The sequence below is a fragment of the Musca domestica genome, unplaced genomic scaffold (genome assembly GCF_030504385.1).
Source record: "Musca domestica strain aabys unplaced genomic scaffold, Musca_domestica.polishedcontigs.V.1.1 8, whole genome shotgun sequence".
Lineage (NCBI taxonomy): Eukaryota > Metazoa > Arthropoda > Insecta > Diptera > Muscidae > Musca > Musca domestica.
This window is the reverse complement of record NW_026712409.1, coordinates 8110909-8128614: the sequence shown is the minus strand read 5'-3', so window position 1 is coordinate 8128614 and position 17706 is coordinate 8110909. Positions and strand designations below refer to the sequence as shown.

Genomic DNA, 17706 nt, shown 5'->3' with positions numbered 1-17706 from the left:
AAAAAAGAAATATGATCATTATTTAAATATTTTTAAGGATTTTCATGAGTCCAAACCATGATTGAAAAAATGCTGTTCAAGGACTTTCATGACTCGTAATACGGATATTTTTAAATATTTTGAAGGGTCTTTATGATTTTTTTTAATATTTTAGAGCTCTTTCAGGACATAGTGGATTGTATAAGAAAAGTTTTAGGGCCCCGAACACTAAGCGTGGATTTTAATTTTTTTGGATCATCAGTTTAATTTAAAAAAATTGTGGATTTAAAAAAAGTACTCTAAGACCTCTAAATGTGGACTTTTAGAAACATCTCTAGAGGACTCTATGATTTCTAATGATGGATTTTTGAAAAATATTTGAAAGACTTTCTGGCTATTGCCACACAAATTTTCGAAATTGCCATTTTTGATTAGACCTCTCTCACACATATTCGAGTGAAATTCGCTCAAAGTCGAGCGAGAGCACCTGTGGTAGTGAAAAAAGAAAAACAAATGCAGCAAAATTCTATTTTTGAGCTCGTTGTAGAATGGGGCTAAAATTAGTTCGAAAACGATCAAATTTTACTATTGCCGAACACTCTTTTAGTATTTGCAGTGATAGAGCTTTAACAATTATTTTTGAATTAAATTTAAAATCATAGCTCCCTTAAGAATTTGGAAAATATACTTAACATCCATCTCTGTACATCTTTGAAAATCCATAATTAGTTATTGGATGTGAATAAATTGTCTGAAATGCGTGTTATAGATTAAATAATAAAAAAAACCGCCGTAGCTAAACGGCAGGAACCTAATTGTCATATTTAGCATAATATATATCGGAAATTTCATATTTTCTCTGTTGGTCCCCAGAAATTATATATTTTTTTATTTCTGGGTAAAGATGGACTCAATATGGTAAATTTTCTTTACAGATGACTTCTACACAAATTGCCAAATTGAAGGTAAATCGTTTATAAGATCAAAATGTAAAAAAAAAACACCCGACAAATTTTAAATAATGATTATTTTATTTATAGTGTCAACATTACTTATTACATGTGTAAATGATTAAATAAAAATAAAAACCTTAACACATTGTTGTTTTCTGTTCTGTTTTTTGTTTTTTCTCTTAATACACAAAAAATAATAATTTTAATAATAATGATAATAATAAAATTAAATTAAAAATAATAATTAATGCTGAAGGGAACAAAGCAAAAAAAAAATAGATAAAGTAAATAACTAAATAAAGAATAAAATTAAGGGAAAATAAAGAAACCGAATGTGTTTTTTTAAATGTGTTTAGACACATATTCAGAAAAATAATAATGATACAAAAAATATAAATTGAATTAAAAGTTTTGACTTTTTTTTGCGTTAAAAACAAAATGAAATTTTCTAATAAAAATAATGTAGAATATAGTTATAATATGTATATATAAATAAGGGTATGAAAACAAAATAGGACTATGTTTGAGAAACTGATGAGCAAATAGTTAACGTTTTGGGGTGGGAGGCAAACAGACAAAATGGATGGATGGATGGAGAGGGCAGGTTGGACATGGCTGCCAACTTGATGTTTTTTTCTGTTTTGGGGGGCGGAGGGATCACTTTTTGTTATTATCTACAGAGGTGCGAGTGAAAGTGACTAAGTTGATGAAATGAATGGGGCATCATATCCTGGGGGAGGGGGAAGGTAGGAGCAGTTGAGGTTAGTTGATGATGATTTACAGCAGAGTTAGTAGAATTATGACTTATGTAAGATATATCTTTAAAATTATGTTGTTTTTTTACAAATATGTTTGTTTTGCTTGCAAACGCATAGAATTGTTTTCCATTTTCAGGGTTTCTATAAATGTATATAATTGTTGTTGTGGTTGTTGGGTTTAGTTATACTCTAGTTACTATAATCTTTAAATGCTTATTTTAATTTAAAATTGTTATTGTTTAGTTTTTATTTATTTTTTTTAACGCATAATGTATTTCAAATGGGCTTTTTTTCAAGTTTCATGAATTCATTTTTTTTAATATTTTTTTGAATTCGTTAACGTTCCCCCTCTTATTTAAGGTTCTTTCTTCTTCATCTTCTTTTCACAAATAATAAATTGTTATCTTTTTTAGTTTAGTTTTAACTATATATTATATAAATAATTTATACTCTTCTTCAATTTGTTATAATGTGAGAGCTTGTTATGTATTTTAATTTATATTTTCAATTTTATCATTCAAAGTTATTGTAGTTTTAACTTATTTGTTTTTACTTTAATCCGAATAATTTTAAAAGGCAACATGCTTTTGTTTTTCTCTTTTGTTACTAAGTTTAGAGGTTTTTTTTCTTTAATTTGTTTTCTTTTCTAACTAAAAAACAAGTTTTTTATGCTCAAAAGAAGCAAAAAAATAATAAAATTTAAAAGAAAGGATGCTAAAAAATTATAAAAAAGAATACATGATTATCGCCAAGATTGGTTAAAAAACTAATAAAGAAATGAAACACTTACAATTTTGTGTGGATAATAAGGATAAACTCCGAACTTTGAAGGTCTTTTAGTAATTAACAACTTTATAAATTATACGAAAAAAAAATAAAATAAAAGAAATGTACAACCGCCGTAATTGAACGGAGGGTGGCTTAATAGCATATAACCCAAAGAAAACTTTTCGTAAAGAAATGTTTCCTTTTTTTAATAATTGTTGTTATTATTGATGTTCTGTTAATGATGGTTCTGGTGGTAATGTCCTTGGTGTTAGTGGTTGGTTGGTTGGTCCTTTTTTTCCATTTCATGTTAACTTTATTAAGACCAATCTGCAGTGTATGTGAAATCTTGGAAGAACATTTGCTCTTCATCAGTCAAAACACGTGGTTCCTTTGGTGGTGTCAATTGTGGTCTTTCCGAAGTGAATTCTTCGTCGAAATTGGATACATCTTCCAAGTGGGTCTGTAAAAGAGAAAAAAAGAAAATTAAAAGTTATTTAATTTGGTTCAATGGGGAGAAAGGATGGGACAATAACTTACAATTGTAGGCACAAATGGTGGCCTGACTCGGCGTAATAACAAATCATCCCAAACTATTGAACGGAAGAATGCCTGCCGTTTCACATCTTCAGCATCACGTTCCGATGAACCCAAACGTCGTTCAGGATTTTTACGTAGGAGCTATAAAAAATTAATACAAAATATAAATATTAGTAAATTTTAAATATAAAATATAAAGTTTTAATGTTGTAATTTAAATGATTGGCAAAAAAAAAAAAAAATAAAAAAAATCATTTTGGAATAGAAACTCTTTAATATTTAAGTCAAATCTATTTTAAATTGTACCTACAAATACCTAAAATATGGTAATTTTAGGAGCTACATAGCCTACTTATATTCTGAATTTTAAAAAAAAAGGAAGATTTCCTGTGAACCCATAGCCCATTTAATGCTCAAATTTATAAAAGGAAATTTTACCAAAGTTAAAAGTCTAAACTTGGACCGAATATTGTTTCGTTCTTTAACGAGTTTCTTTACTCAACGAAAATTTGAAATGTAAATTTGGTGTCAAATTGACTGGAAAGGATAGGGTAACTTAATTTTGTTTCATATTCTGGTGGAATAACAGAGCAAATAGAAGTACGTGGCATTGAATTCGAAAACTAGGATTGTTGTCGTGTTTAAAAATAACATAAAAATTAAAAAAAAAATGCACGAAGTATTAATTTGAATTACTAGGACGCACGGTATAATTTAATGTTTGAAGATAATTTCAGGGAATTTTCAGGGAAATTTTGTCCAATTTTGGTCAACTATTTTCAACATTTCGTCCGGTATCTCAGGTATAAATGCTACAATGTTTTCTTCAAATGCTTCAATAGTCCAAAGGCGTCTGATCTTGCTGGCAACGAACACGAAGAAAAACGTTCATAGAAATCGCCTGTCAATGTGTCCATTGTTACGCTTGCCCTGTGGCATGTGGTACCATCGTCTTGTTGAAACCACCATGTCAAGGGGTTGCATTTTTGGTAAAAATAAATTTGAATTTGGGGACAAATATTAAGTGTTCCGAATAAGATCTTGAAAAATCAAACAATTTTTAGGAAGATTTCCTGTCAGGACTTGGTTCATTTAATGATAAATGCTATCAAAGGAAATGTTACCAAAGGTAAAAATCTAAAATTGCCCCGTTCTTTAAAAAGAAATTTCCAGTCAAATTGACTGAAAAGTAAAGCGTACTTTTGTTATACCCTCCACCATAGTATAAAGGATATATTAAGTTTGTCATTCCGTTTGTAGCACCGCGAAATATAAATTTTAAACCCACAAAGTATATATATTCTTGATCATCATAAAATTTGATGGGGACTTAGAGATGTCCGTTCGTCTGTGGAAATCACTCTAGCCCCCTAACGAATTGGAGTAGGTTGATAAAATTTTACTTAAATGTATGTTTGGTCTGCAGGACTTTTGGTATTGAAAATTGGCAATATAAGTCCACGATATCGTATAGCCCCCATATGACTGTACCTCCCTATATTCGGTATTTTGATGCGGGACATTGTTCACCGAAATTGTTTCAAATTTCATAATAAAAGTTCGTAATGTATACTAAAGCCTGTGACAGAAAATTGCCTATGCAGGTCTTCGTATAACCCAATGTAACGGTTCCTTCCCATATTAGCTATTTTGATGATATTGGCGACATTATCCAAAGGAATTGTTTCAAATTTCGCAGTTGAAGTTGCTAACGGGTACTACAACCTGAGACAGAAAATTGGCTAAGCAGGTCGAGGTCTTCGTTTAGCCCCCATATAACGATACCTCCCCATATTCGCTATTTTGATGGTTTTGGCGACATTATCCAAAGGAATTGTTTCAAATTTCGCAGTTGAAGTTGCTAACGGGTACTACAACCTGTGACAGAAAATTGGCTATGCAGGTCTACGTATTCGTATTGGTCTCCTATAACGGTACCTCCCTATATTCGCTATTTTAATGATTTTGGCGACATTATCCTTCGGAATTGTTTCAAATTTCGTATTTAAAGTTCCTAATGGATACTACAGCCTGTCATTGAAAATTGCCTTTTGCGGGTCCACGTCTTCCTATAGGTCCCATATAATGGTACCTCCCTATATTCGGTATTCACCGGAATTGTTTCAAATTTCGAATGTGGAGATCTTAATGGGTAGTACAACCTGTGACAGAAAATTATTTATGCAAGTCCATTTCTTCGCATAGCAACTACAAGCTATATTCGCTATTTTTATTATTGTGCGACACTATTCACCGGAATTGTTTCAAATTTCGTATTTGAATGTTGTAATGGCCTACGACAAAGATTGTTTGTGCAATTCCAAACAAGGATTATTGATGTGTTTCGCCCCTAGTAATTCTATCTTTGCATACTGTGAAGAGATCGGGGTTTTTATGCGATTAATCAATAAATTTCATCCCCATGTCCCAGATAAGTTTCGTAAGGTTTTTGTAATTCGTTAATTTTTGAATTCGCTCAATTCATAAAGGGGAATTCTCAAACTTTGCTCTAAACTTACCCTTCGCATAATAGCAATGGCTTCCAATGATAAGAATCGTGGATAGCGCACTTCATCATTGACAATTGAATCGAAAACTTCCTCCTCATCGTCGCCAGGGAAGGGTGACTGAAGTAAAAAAAAATTAAATATTAAAGAAAAAATAAAATTTAAAAACAAAACTATTCCAACTTACCTCTCCCACCAACATTTCAAATATCAATACACCCAAGCCCCACCAGTCGACGGCACGTGTGTATGACGTCTCGGTTAATACTTCAGGTGCCAAGAATTCGGGTGTACCACAGAATGTGCCAGTGCGATCGCCAAAGCCCATGCCTTCTTTGCACAAACCGAAATCGGCAATTTTTACATAACCTAAATAGGGAAGAGAGATGGGGAGAGTATTAGAAAAAAGTTTAAATCAAAATCTGCAGCAAATTGCACTGTGTAACACAGAAAAAAATTAAAAGAATTGGTTATGAAAGCAGAGCTTTAAAAGAAGACGGAATTTTGAATGCTTATATCTCAAAGTTATTCAAATAAAGAGGGCCAAATGTTTCCCTCTTCCAAATTTTTTGATATTTTTGGATTTATATTTCTTGCAGTCCTTGAAAACATGACCAAATGATTAAATAAAAAATTAACCAATTCTGTCTTCGGAATTTCATAAATAAATAAATTTCTTCCGTTTTTGATCCGAGTATTTAAGGATAACTCGGTGCATAAATACATCACTTACCCTCCGTATCCAATAGTAAATTATCCAATTTCAAATCACGATATATGATTTTATTTTCATGCAAATACTGTAGACCCAATACCACACAGGCCGCATAGAAAACGGCACGAGGTTCGGAGAAAACATCGGTGTGGATGTGCATCATTAGATCGCCACCAGCGGCATATTCCATGACAAAACAAACATGTTGCTGCAGGATGAAAAAGAAAACAAAATCAATTAGTAAATATTTTAAAATGTAACAATCATCCTCAACTTACCTCCGTTTGGAAACAGGCATATAGATTAACCAAAAACGGATGACGCATAGCATTGGCCACCTCAAAGATGCGTTTCTCACTGAGCAATGATTCCACCTCGTCGCGGGCAATGATATCGCCCTTCTTTAAAGCTTTGATAGCATAGTACTGGTTATTGGTACGCAACTGACAGAGTATGACTTTGCCGAAGTGGCCACGACCCAGGACGCTCAACATGCGGAAGTTGTCCATTGACAAAATGCCAGGTGGTGCAGTGATATTTTGTGATTGACGGCGTGATTCATAGGCCGAGTCACGATATTGGAGGCCACGGGCCACATTACGCCTTGAATTGGCTTGAGCTGCAGCGGCGGCTGCAGCATTTTGTAGTTCAAATTGATTTTGATAAATCGGCTGCTGCTGGCCAACGGCCGAAGATTGGGGCTGTTGCTGCTGCGAAGGCGGCTGATAGTTTTGTTGACGTTGAGCAGGTTGTGGGAAATGTGGTGCATTGGCCTCGCTGGCCGACAAATGGCCACCATAAACAATGGGTGTTTGAGGCTCTTGTATTATTGGTGATGGTTCTGAAGAATGTTGTTGCTGTTGTTGTATATTATTGTTGTTGTTGCTAATCGAAACATTACTAAACTGGGGTATAACCTAAAAGGTAGGAAGTTTTTTTTAAAAAAAAAAGAGTTATTAATTGTTTGAATAATAAAGTGAATGAGAAAATATTTTTTTTGGATTAGAAAAGAAAGGGTTTAGTGTTGTTGTTGTTTTATTTCAAGGGTGTGCTTGTTATTCTACAATTGTCAAACATTCATCCATCCAATTGCAAAACTCAAAAGACATTACAGGTGTATGTTTTTGGTTGCTGTGTAAAAAGGTCTGAAAAGTGTGCTGTATTAAAAAAATATACAAAAATGTTTGCAGTTTCAAATTAAAACTCAAAACGAACTTAAAATAGTGTTTGTCATTTGCTAATTATTGAGATTTTTCTATTTGAGGAAGATAATTTTAAGTGAGGTTAGAATAGATTTTTGTAAATTTTTGTTTTAAAGGGAATGTACATAAAGCCTCTACAGACCAACCCTATAATGCAATATTGCTAAAAATTTCACATTTCTAGTTGAGAATAATATTCCAAAATCATAAAAACCAAATTTTAACTAAATTAATATTAAGAAATTTGAAAATTATGTTATTTCAAGACTTCAAAGAAAACAAAAAAAAAACTAAAATCGAAAGTAGTATTTCATATAAAAAATAGTAAAATAAAAAAAATCCTTCAAATTGATTTCAATACTTTGATCAGTGTACTATCTAAGAATTTTTTTGGAAGATATTATATACTGCCAGACCTGCAAACTGTATTCCATGCATGCAGACATTGTGGGCGGTCTATAAAAGACATAACGAAGTCTACAGGAGACTTCTTTATCTCCATTCAACGAATTTTTGGCAACCTATTTAAAGATATCACATCAGATAATAATACCTAAAATCATTTTTATTTGTAGAAGGTCTGTGAAAGGACTTTTTCGGGTCGATTTTCTGCCTATAAAAGAATAAAAGTAGAGTCTTCTCTTGCCTTCTGACTAGGGATATGTAAGACGAGTTTTGATTAATCGACTTTTGGAAATAGACTTTGAATTGGAAATTTTGAAAGATGAAGAAAACTTTCGTATTTTGTGAAAATTTGCAAAATTGATTCGATTTTTTCATACAAGCCGAAAAATATGCAACGATTTACGTTTCATAATTTGTATTCTTTAAAACAAAATAAGAAGCCGCTAAAATGTCTAGAAATCGGTGGTAAAATTACAAGCAAAAAAAATTAAATAAATAAATAATAATAAAATAAAATTGAAATCAGATTTCAGGGGGCGGTAAAAGTCGAAGATCGATTATTGAAAGATGGAAAAGTCAGGTTTTCCGTTGAATACTAAAAACGATAAAACCAAAAGTCGACTATTTTTTCGTATCATCAGTTGCCAAGATCGAAATCGACCTTAGATCAGAAATAAAAGTCGAAAAAAGATTTTTAGATGATTGGGTAACATCGAAAAGTCAATTTTTGTACCCTCTACCATAAATAGTATGGAGGGTATATTAAGTTCATCAATCCGTTAGTAACTCATCGAAATAATAACTTTGGATCCAACGAAGTAAATTTATTCTTGATAAGTGTACAATTCTAAGACGATTTAGCCCTGTCCGTCCGTCTATCCGTTTGTTTTAATCACGCTGGAGTCAAAACGAATAAAGATAGGAAGCTAAAATTTTACACAGATCTGTCTTTTGTCTGCAGGCACGTCTAGTTTGAAGATGGGCTATATCGGTCCACGATATCGTATAGTCCCCATATAACGGAACCCCCGATATTCGGTATTTTGATGATTTTAGCCACATTTTTCAATGAAATTGTCTGATATTCTATACAAGAAGTTCTTCGTGACTACTTTACCCCCTGAAAAAGAATTGTCTATATAGGTACACGATATCGTATATCCCCCATATAACTTTACCTCCCAATATTCGGTATTTTGATGATTTTAGCAACATTTTTTAATGGAATAGTCTGAACATCAACACAAGAAGTTCGCTCTGAGTACTTTACGCCCTGGAAGAGAATTGTCTGTATAGGTCCACGTTTTAATATAGCACCCATATAACGCTACCCCGAGATATTCGGTATTTCCAGGATTTTCGAGACATTATTCACCGGAATTGCGTCAAATTTCGTATTTGAAGCTCGGAATTCTGTAGTACGAATTCCTATGACAAAAAATTACTTATGCAAGTCTACGTCTTCGTATAGCCCCCGTAGGTCATCATTTAAACGGTATTTTCGGAATTTGTTGAAAAGAAATATTTATTGTTTTAAAAATCGGGGTTCTTAAATCAACCATAAAATTTTTGGAGGATCATCATATGAGCCCAAAAATATGCAGCAATAAGCTTTTCACAAATTGCGCTCAAAATAAATCGATTTTGATCGACTTTACGTTCGAAAATAAAAGTCGAGTGTTTTGTAAAGGATACAAAATAAAAAGTCTGAAATCGATTTTCGCTTTCACTATGCATTTTAACGATAGACGACCCGTGGTGTGGCAAGAAAACGGCTTGTTGAGAAGTTTTTTTGCGGTGGTCTGGCAAAAGAAGGCTTGTTATAAAAATTTCAAAATGTGGAAGATTTTGGACTTTCGAAACACTCCAAATCATGTTTTTATCAATAATGGACCTGGGAATGCTATGGGAAGAAGGCTTGAGGAAGAACATCAAAATACGGAAAACCTATAAAAGGCATCTTCCCAGCAGATAACGTCAAAGCCTGGTCCAACAAAGGCCTTTTCTGTCTACAGAAGATCTAAGTCCCTTATTTATATAAGACCTTTACAGGTCATCTACCAATAGAAGACCCATTAGAAATGTTTACTATCTATAGATGTCTTGTGGGGGACATTTTTCTAAAGAAGACAAGGTAAAGGTCCTTGGTCTATTTTAGACATAAGAAGCTCATCTATCCATAGAAAACATTTTTTTGTGTAGAAAACTTGTGGAAATTTTAAAGACCTCTGGAGATACTCCATATAGAAGAGGTATTAGGCAGTTTTTTTATTAAGGTCTGTGAAAGGTATCCTACAAATATATGCGAATAAACATCTAAAAGACTACAGGAAGGCTTCTACCTATAAGATATCTTGTATGCCTAGAAATATAAAAGTTTTCAGACAAAGGACATCCGAAATCCACTTATCGAATCGCGATGGTGCTATTAGAGACTTGTGGTATTTTATGACAATCAAATCCAAATATTTTATGAAATCCTATCCCTTAATTTTTCCCAAACAAACAAAAAGGAGTACATAAACAAGTGCAGAATGGATTGTGCAGCTGCCAATAATTCTCTTGGAAATCCGTGCAAAGGGTCGATTTTTAATTTGACGGACTCTGATGGTTTATATCTGGTGGACTTTTCGTTTACCTTAATTTCTGGGTTATATTTTTCATCTTCGTTAGCGGTAATGAAATGTTCAACAGTGGTGATATAAGTTTTAGTTGGAGAAGTTCCGGCCGCAATATCAATGGGAGGGAAAGACAATGGTACATTTGCCGAATTTCTATTTGATGGAGGAGGCAGAGGTGGTGGTGGTGTTGTTGTACCATTGCTAGTATGTAATATTGTTTGTGGTTGTTGTTTTTCTTGGTGTTGCTGTTCTTCATGCTGTGGCTTAGTTTTAACTTCATTGCATGCTGATGATATTGGCCTTGACGGAGGAGGAGGAGGCAGCGAAGAAGCCACACATTCAGATGAAACATTTGCCAAGGACAATGACGATGATGAGGAGCAAGCTTTGTTCAGAGATGTCGTTGTTGTTGTTAAACTTAGGGGAATGGTCGGTTCAATTGTTATGTGAACAAGATTTATGTGGGCCTGTAAGAATGTTGTTGTTGTTGGTTTGAAGTTTTTTTTTTTTAATTTGGTTAATTCGAAAAGAAAATACACATAAAATATTCAGTGCTTTGAGATCTGCTGGGGTGATGATAGGACGGACAATCATTGGTGACTTTTATTATGAAGAATGTCAGTTACAAACGACACTTGGGCGGGGTGGGGGTCTTTATGGGGACAAGGACAATGAATTGGACCGTCATGTGGGTTGTTTTTATGTGAGTTCGGAGGTAACAAAAAAAATCTAAAGTTTTTGATTGTGATTTTCTCTAAATTGGAGGGATAATGATTCTACATTAAAAAGTATAGCCTTGAAGGAACTGATTAAAGTCTGATCGATTTCAGGCGACTTTAGGTTGGCAACCAAAGGGGCAAAATTCGATTTTTTTACTTTTAACAACAAAGTCCATAGTTTTGTTCTATAGAAGACGGTATTCTTTGGGTTTGCTATTATTTATAGAGGTGATTTTCTTCTATTAGTAAAATACTTATATTTATAAAAGATGAATATAAGAGCGTCTGCGTTAGGTCTTCAATCGATCTAAAGTAACTCTGCCCAGAATTTTTTTTATAATTGTCTTTGGAAGTAGACTTTCCAGGACAAGCACTCAGAAACATTTTTTATTTATGAGGGTATTTCAAGAAGACCTGCGGATATATTTTTGATAATACGACCCATGTGAAATCACTGATAGTAGAAGTACTGTTGAAGGTATTATTTCTGAAGAAGACCTGTTAAATTTCTTCTGGCTTTAAGGGGTTAGTATCAGCATCTTTTAACCAATATTAGAACAAACGATTCCCTGTATAAGGACTTTAATTTATAGCACAGTAGAAGAAGGATTTCTACCTATATAGGACCTTTTGAAGGACTTCTTTGACTCGAACATATATGGAAGATATTATCTTTATAATCGATAAAAGGACTTTCAAAGATCTTCTGGAGGTCATCTATATAGTCAAGAACCATAAAAGGCATTTTGTCTAAAGAAAATAGTTAGGGTCTTCTGTCTACAAAACTCGTTTTTATGATCTATAAAAGACAAGGTACTTTATCGGTAGAAGGTCTTCAGAAGGATTTCTAACTTAAGGGCCCAAATATCGGCCCTCCATCTATAGAAGACGCTTAAAGGATTGTCTTGAAGCCGTTTATTCTACAAAAGACTCATCTTTATCTATAAAAGATTTTAAAACAATATTTGTCCAGTAAAGATTTTTGGAACTGCTGGAATTAGCAATTCTGTGAAACCATTTAATAAGGACCAACAAAAGTCATTCTATCCCTAGATGATTTGTACAAAAAGGAGGAAGTATTCATGGTCTTCTATTTCTGAAATTACTTTTGAAGACCCATTATCTTTGAAAGAGTTTTATCTTTTGAAAATAGTTTGGAGGTTATTAACCTATAGAGGTCTTTTTTATACACACCTCTGCGAAAAAAAAAAGATTTTAAGATCCACAAAAGATGTGTTCAAGATCTTTTATTTTTAGAAAGAATTCAGAAGATTTTCTAATATAGGGAAATATATAGAGCTCTCCGATATATATGGGGGTCTATTATTGATTTTCTGTCTATGGAAGATCGTTCAAAGCTTCTTAGTCTACAAAGTCATTTTATTTTTCCTTTGAAAATTTTTACAAGATCAGCTGTCCATTAAAAATCGTGGAACAAATGGAACTGTCGGATCCGCGAAAACACTAAGTATTGACTCCAATGAAAGTCCGTGCAAGATTTTTGCAATTTTTTCATAAATGGGGAAAGTATCAATGGTGGTCTATTTTTGTGAAACACTTCTCGACGATTTTCTTTTTTTCGAAGGTGTTTTATGTTTTGAAAACAGAATATTGAAGGTCCTTAGTTGTTAACGAGACATATAAAGGTTCTTCATCTATAGAAGATTTGTTAATGACTTTCAAACCGCAGAAAATCGCTTAAAGCAGCTTAATCTACGGAAGACCCACTTTTTACCGATTAATGTCCTCCATATACAAAAGATCTGTTAATGAATGTTCTGTCCACAGAAGATTGCTTAAAGTGGTTTTGTCTACAGAATACCCATATTTTTCGTGGTATATCTTTCAAAGGTTACCTATTGAAGGTCTTTCATACTGTGGGGATGTTGTCAATAGGAGACCTTTGGAGGTCCCTTCATATTTTAAAGACTTGCGAAACCCATAGGATCCATATGTTTAAGGGAAGATAAGACATCTGTCGAAGTTTATTCATATCTAGTAAAACTTATCAATAAGAGACCCTTGGAAGTCCATCTATTTTTGTAGATCTGTAAAATCTTTCCAATCTGTAAAAATCATGAAAGCTCTCCCATTCATAGAACACCTTTCTATTTTCGAAGTTGTTCATATTTTAAAACTATTTTAGAGGTCCATTTTCAGAAGAGGCCCTTTTCAACGACTTTTGCCTACAAAAATACATAGAAGGTCCATTGAAGAGAAATAAGACGGTTTTTTTAGGAGAACAGGTTATGAGACAGATGGAACGTGTAGAAAATATAGAAGACATGTTATTTGACTTTTGGAAAATACGTTTTAGTCTGAAGTCACATGCATCTATGGAAGATCATTTAAAGGTCATGTATCTAAAGAAGGTCTGTGAAAGTTTTTTTTTATATTAAGGTGACCTGTGAAGGGTATTTTATCAGTTGGAGACTCATAGAAATACTGTGAAAAACATATTTAAACATATTTAAATTGGGGAAATCGTTCTCTAACTCCAGGATAGTTATTAAGGCTAGTTAGGGAGGTCCCAGGAAAATATTATATTTTTAAGGACATGTTAAAGATTTGCTGTCTATAGAAGATCCACTAAGGTTCTGAAATCCTTAGAAGGCCTCTACAAGTTCATCTATGAATAGAAGCGTTTTTGAAAATCTCCTGCCTGTGGAAGGCTCTTGAAGGATGCTTAGAAACCCTGTTAAAGAGATATTTTATCTTTAGAGGTCCACTTAAACGTCCTTTATTTGTAGAAGTCATTTTAAGGGTGTTTCGCCATGGGCGGAAGGAAGCGTTTTTGTAAATCTCCTGTCAGTGGAAGACCCTTGAAGGACCATCTACGCTTAGAAACCCGGTTCAAGGCATTTTATCTTAAGAGGACCACTTAAAAGAAGAAGTCATTTTCAGGGCGTTTTTCCCTAAAATACCTGTTGTGGACGGAAGGATTTACGGCTTAGTAGAGATCATCAAATATTTTAAAGACTATTGATACCTTCTACATGTTAAGAGTAACTAGAAGGATAGAAGGACTTTTATTGGGGTTCTTAATAAGTGTTTTCATAGGATCACTAGGCCACAGATAATAAGCGAATATATGATCTTCAAAAGATTTTTTAAAGGTAAAATGGGTTTTCTGAAGCCTAAGCTACTTTATACGATCTTCTGTGTACAAAACATTTTTGAATGACCTCCATTTGTATCCTTAAATCAGAAGTCCTCTTAAGGACCTTTACCAATAAAGCAACCTCAATATGCCCTAAAAGTCCTCGGGGTAAAGCCATTGAAATTCCAAAAAGTGCAAGAACTTACACCGCAACAGAAAGAAAATGGACTCAAAAGAGCTAAAGAGTTGTTTCGCTTGGCCGAAAGTGGTGAACTGCCGAATTTGGTTTTCTCCGTTCCGTTCGTTGTCCAGCGAACAAAATGATCGTGTTTACTTGCCAAAGAGGTCAGCTGAAAATGTGCAACAGACACCAGAACTCAAGCGCCGCTCATGGTGATGGTGTGGGCCGCCATAACAGCCGATGGTCGTTCTCAGATCGTACTTAGCGAACATGTGATCTTCAAAAGATTTTTTAAAGGTAAAATGGGTTTTCTGAAGCCTAAGCTATATTACCCGATCTTCTGTGCACAAAACATTTTTTAATGACCTCCATTTGTATTCTTAAATCGGAAGTCCTCTTAAGGACTTTTACCAATAAAGCAACCTCAATATGCCCTAAAAGTCCTCTGGGTAAGGCCATTGCAATTCCAAAAAGTGCAAGAACTTACACCGCAACAGAAAGAAAATAGACTCAAAAGAGCTAAAGAGTTGCTTCGCTTGGCCGAAAGTGGTGAACTGCCGAATTTGGTTTTCTCCGATGAGAAAACATTCGTTGTCCAGCAGTTTGTTCGTTGTTCAGCGAACAAAATGATCGTGTTTACTTGCCAAAGAGGTCAGCTGAAAATGTGTAAAATGGGTGTATGCCCTAAAAGTCCTCAATATATCTTTTTTATACCTTCGATAGTCCTTATTTCAGATTTTTTATTATTTTCCACAACACTCAAATCAGTTCAAAAACTAGACGTTGAATACCATCGAAGGGAGAGGACAACAAGATGAGCAATGTGACTGAGAGGAGCGGCTGGTGAGTGAATGGATAATGCTCTGCTAAGTTTTTAAGCTTTCTCTGTTATTAAACAAACTAAAATTTCTAATTACTTTTGTTGTAGTTGTGGTAATTGTTTATACTCTTTAGCACTACAAAACTAAGTTAATTATGAAAATCGTTGTCTTTCCCCACACAATTGAGACACACGAGTAGCAAATTACGAAAACCTAAGTGAAATTGAATTATGAATTAACAAATGAATGAGAAACAAAACACGAGAATAATAGAGACAAACCACAAGTGTATAAACGTGGTAAATAAATGGATAACACACACACACAGACAAATACACAGGTACACACGCTCACACACACAAATGTCACTTTGTGGTGACAACAAATGGAATTGATTTATGATCAGGAACGTTCTGAGTAACGGAGAAGTCTTTAACAAATTAACACACATTGGCTGGTTGGCTGGCTGGCTCTCTTTCTCTCTTTCTCTCTTTTTTTTTTTAAAGGAAAACTCTCTCACAATTAAATAAAAATTAATAAAACACCTACATTTCTTTTGGTGGGTGGCTGTAGCGAGGCTACTGCGGCATTTCTTTTTAAAGTCGATGATTTTGGTGACGGTTGTTGTTGTTGGTTTGTGGTCGTTGTTGTTGTCGTTTTGTTTGTCGTTGGCAATATTGCCAATGGCTGCAGGAGATTATTGTTGGAACACAACAACTCTATGGCAGATGTGATGCGGGCATTATATTTCGTTAAACGATTCGATGATGAGGGCCCACCATTAGCCTTTAGCTGCCGCTCTCTTTGCAAGGCACACATCTGTTTGACGACATTGGCCACCAATTGAAATGTTGGCAAAATCATTTTATTTTATTTTATTTATTTATTTTTTTTTTTTTTTGATCTCTTCACTTAATAATTCATGTTTTGGGAAATGGGAAATTATTTAAAGAAAATACAAACAGTGGCAAGAAAGCAGTTCAAGAACAAAATAGAACAAATCGCGAAATATGGCAAAACAAGCAACACGCCGATATGTTTTGCAATGCTCTTTGAATGAGTTTTTGAGGAAAACTGAACAGAGCACAAATTGGCAAAATGTGATGTTTGTTGTCCTGTGAAATATTTATATTTATTTTTCGTTTCATTCATATTGCGGTATAATAAGCAGGGTAGGTGTGTGAATTGGAAAAAAAAAAACCATTTAGAGAGTATCAGTTGGATTTGCCGACAGATGTATACCCTCAGCCAATGTTCGCTTTTTTAAATATATTTTGATTTCTGCTAGGATTATTCAAATTGTTGACCCTCTATGGAGTACGATCCGAAGGATTGGGCCAATATTGTTCTTTTCGTATCGGACGTAAATAAATATGATATAAATATTGCGACGTGCCAGGTTTGGACTTCACTTTATATGGGATATGCGATATTTTTTAGAAAATGTTAAAATGTGAGGTAGCAGATACAGTTGACCGAAGTATTACATTTTCATACTTCATCTATCTAAATCAGATAAAACAAGTAAAATAATATAAGTCGGTTGTGCCGACAGATGTATACCCCCAGCCTTGAGGTTCCAATGCAGTTGGCCAATATTGACCAATTCGTATCTCATCTAAGACTGATATAAATATTACAACGCCAGGTTTGGACTTCACCGACCACTTCCAATACTTTATATGAGATATGAGCAAATTTTTGGAAAATGTGGAAATATGCCAGAGGTAACAAATATAGCTGACCGAAGTATTAAATTTTCATATTTCATCTAAAATATAGGTATGAGCAAAATTTACGTTAACCCGAACATTTATATCGAATTTAATGCTAAATTATAAATTCCGATAAATTCCATATTCATCCCAAGTTTCGGTTGAGAGAAATAGTTAGATGTAGCGAGTTGTAAAGAATCACCGAACTGTTTCGCAAGTTATGACAGATATAGGTATTGGAAATTGTCACCCTGTGTGGGTGAGGTATCAGAAGGGTTTCACAGATATTTATCATCTGCAAAACATATGTTGTATTAGCAAAAATGTTTGTATGTGTGAAATTTAAAGAGATTCGGATGCTTATTTTGTTTTCTATGAGCGTTTTGTTTTTCAAAATCTTGAACCCTTTGTGGGGGAGGTACCAGAAGAAATGGTCCAATCTCTACCATCTTTACAACAGTTCTTGTGTTAATAGAAATATTTAGATGTGCCAATTCTGGACGGAATCGGATGTTAATTTCTCGTTTTATGAGCTTCACGGACATTCAAAAATGTTGACCCTTTGTGGGGGAGGTATTAGAAGGAGTGGGTCGATATATCTCATCCTCACACCAAACCTTGGGCTAATAAAAATATTGTGATGTGTCTAATTTGAAAAGAACCGAATGCTTATATCGGATTTTATGATCGTTTTGGTTATTAAAAATGTTAGCCCTTTGTGGGGG

The 17706-nt window shown here is 33.9% G+C and overlaps 1 protein-coding gene across 12 annotated transcripts in view; it reads right to left on the bottom strand.

Annotated features, from left to right (window-relative positions):
* Positions 1 to 991: 991 nt before the first annotated feature.
* Positions 992 to 17706, bottom strand: part of LOC101900440 (serine/threonine-protein kinase N) — a 201322-nt gene continuing 184607 nt past the window's right edge. For 9 of the 12 annotated variants that reach the window (XM_059130989.1, XM_059130991.1, XM_059130986.1 and 6 more), the window contains 7 exons: positions 10463 to 10912; positions 6496 to 7134; positions 6236 to 6425; positions 5690 to 5871; positions 5515 to 5622; positions 2996 to 3136; positions 992 to 2918 (listed from right to left, as the gene is read on the bottom strand). In XM_059130989.1, coding sequence (XP_058986972.1) covers positions 2775 to 2918; positions 2996 to 3136; positions 5515 to 5622; positions 5690 to 5871; positions 6236 to 6425; positions 6496 to 7134; positions 10463 to 10912 — 1854 coding nt within the window. In that variant the 3' untranslated portion in view covers positions 992 to 2774. Of the gene's footprint in view, positions 2919 to 2995; positions 3137 to 5514; positions 5623 to 5689; positions 5872 to 6235; positions 6426 to 6495; positions 7135 to 10462; positions 10913 to 15815; positions 16295 to 17706 lie in introns of those variants that run through there. The other 3 variants (XM_059130992.1, XM_059130994.1, XM_059130995.1) reach the window with 2 other exon arrangements.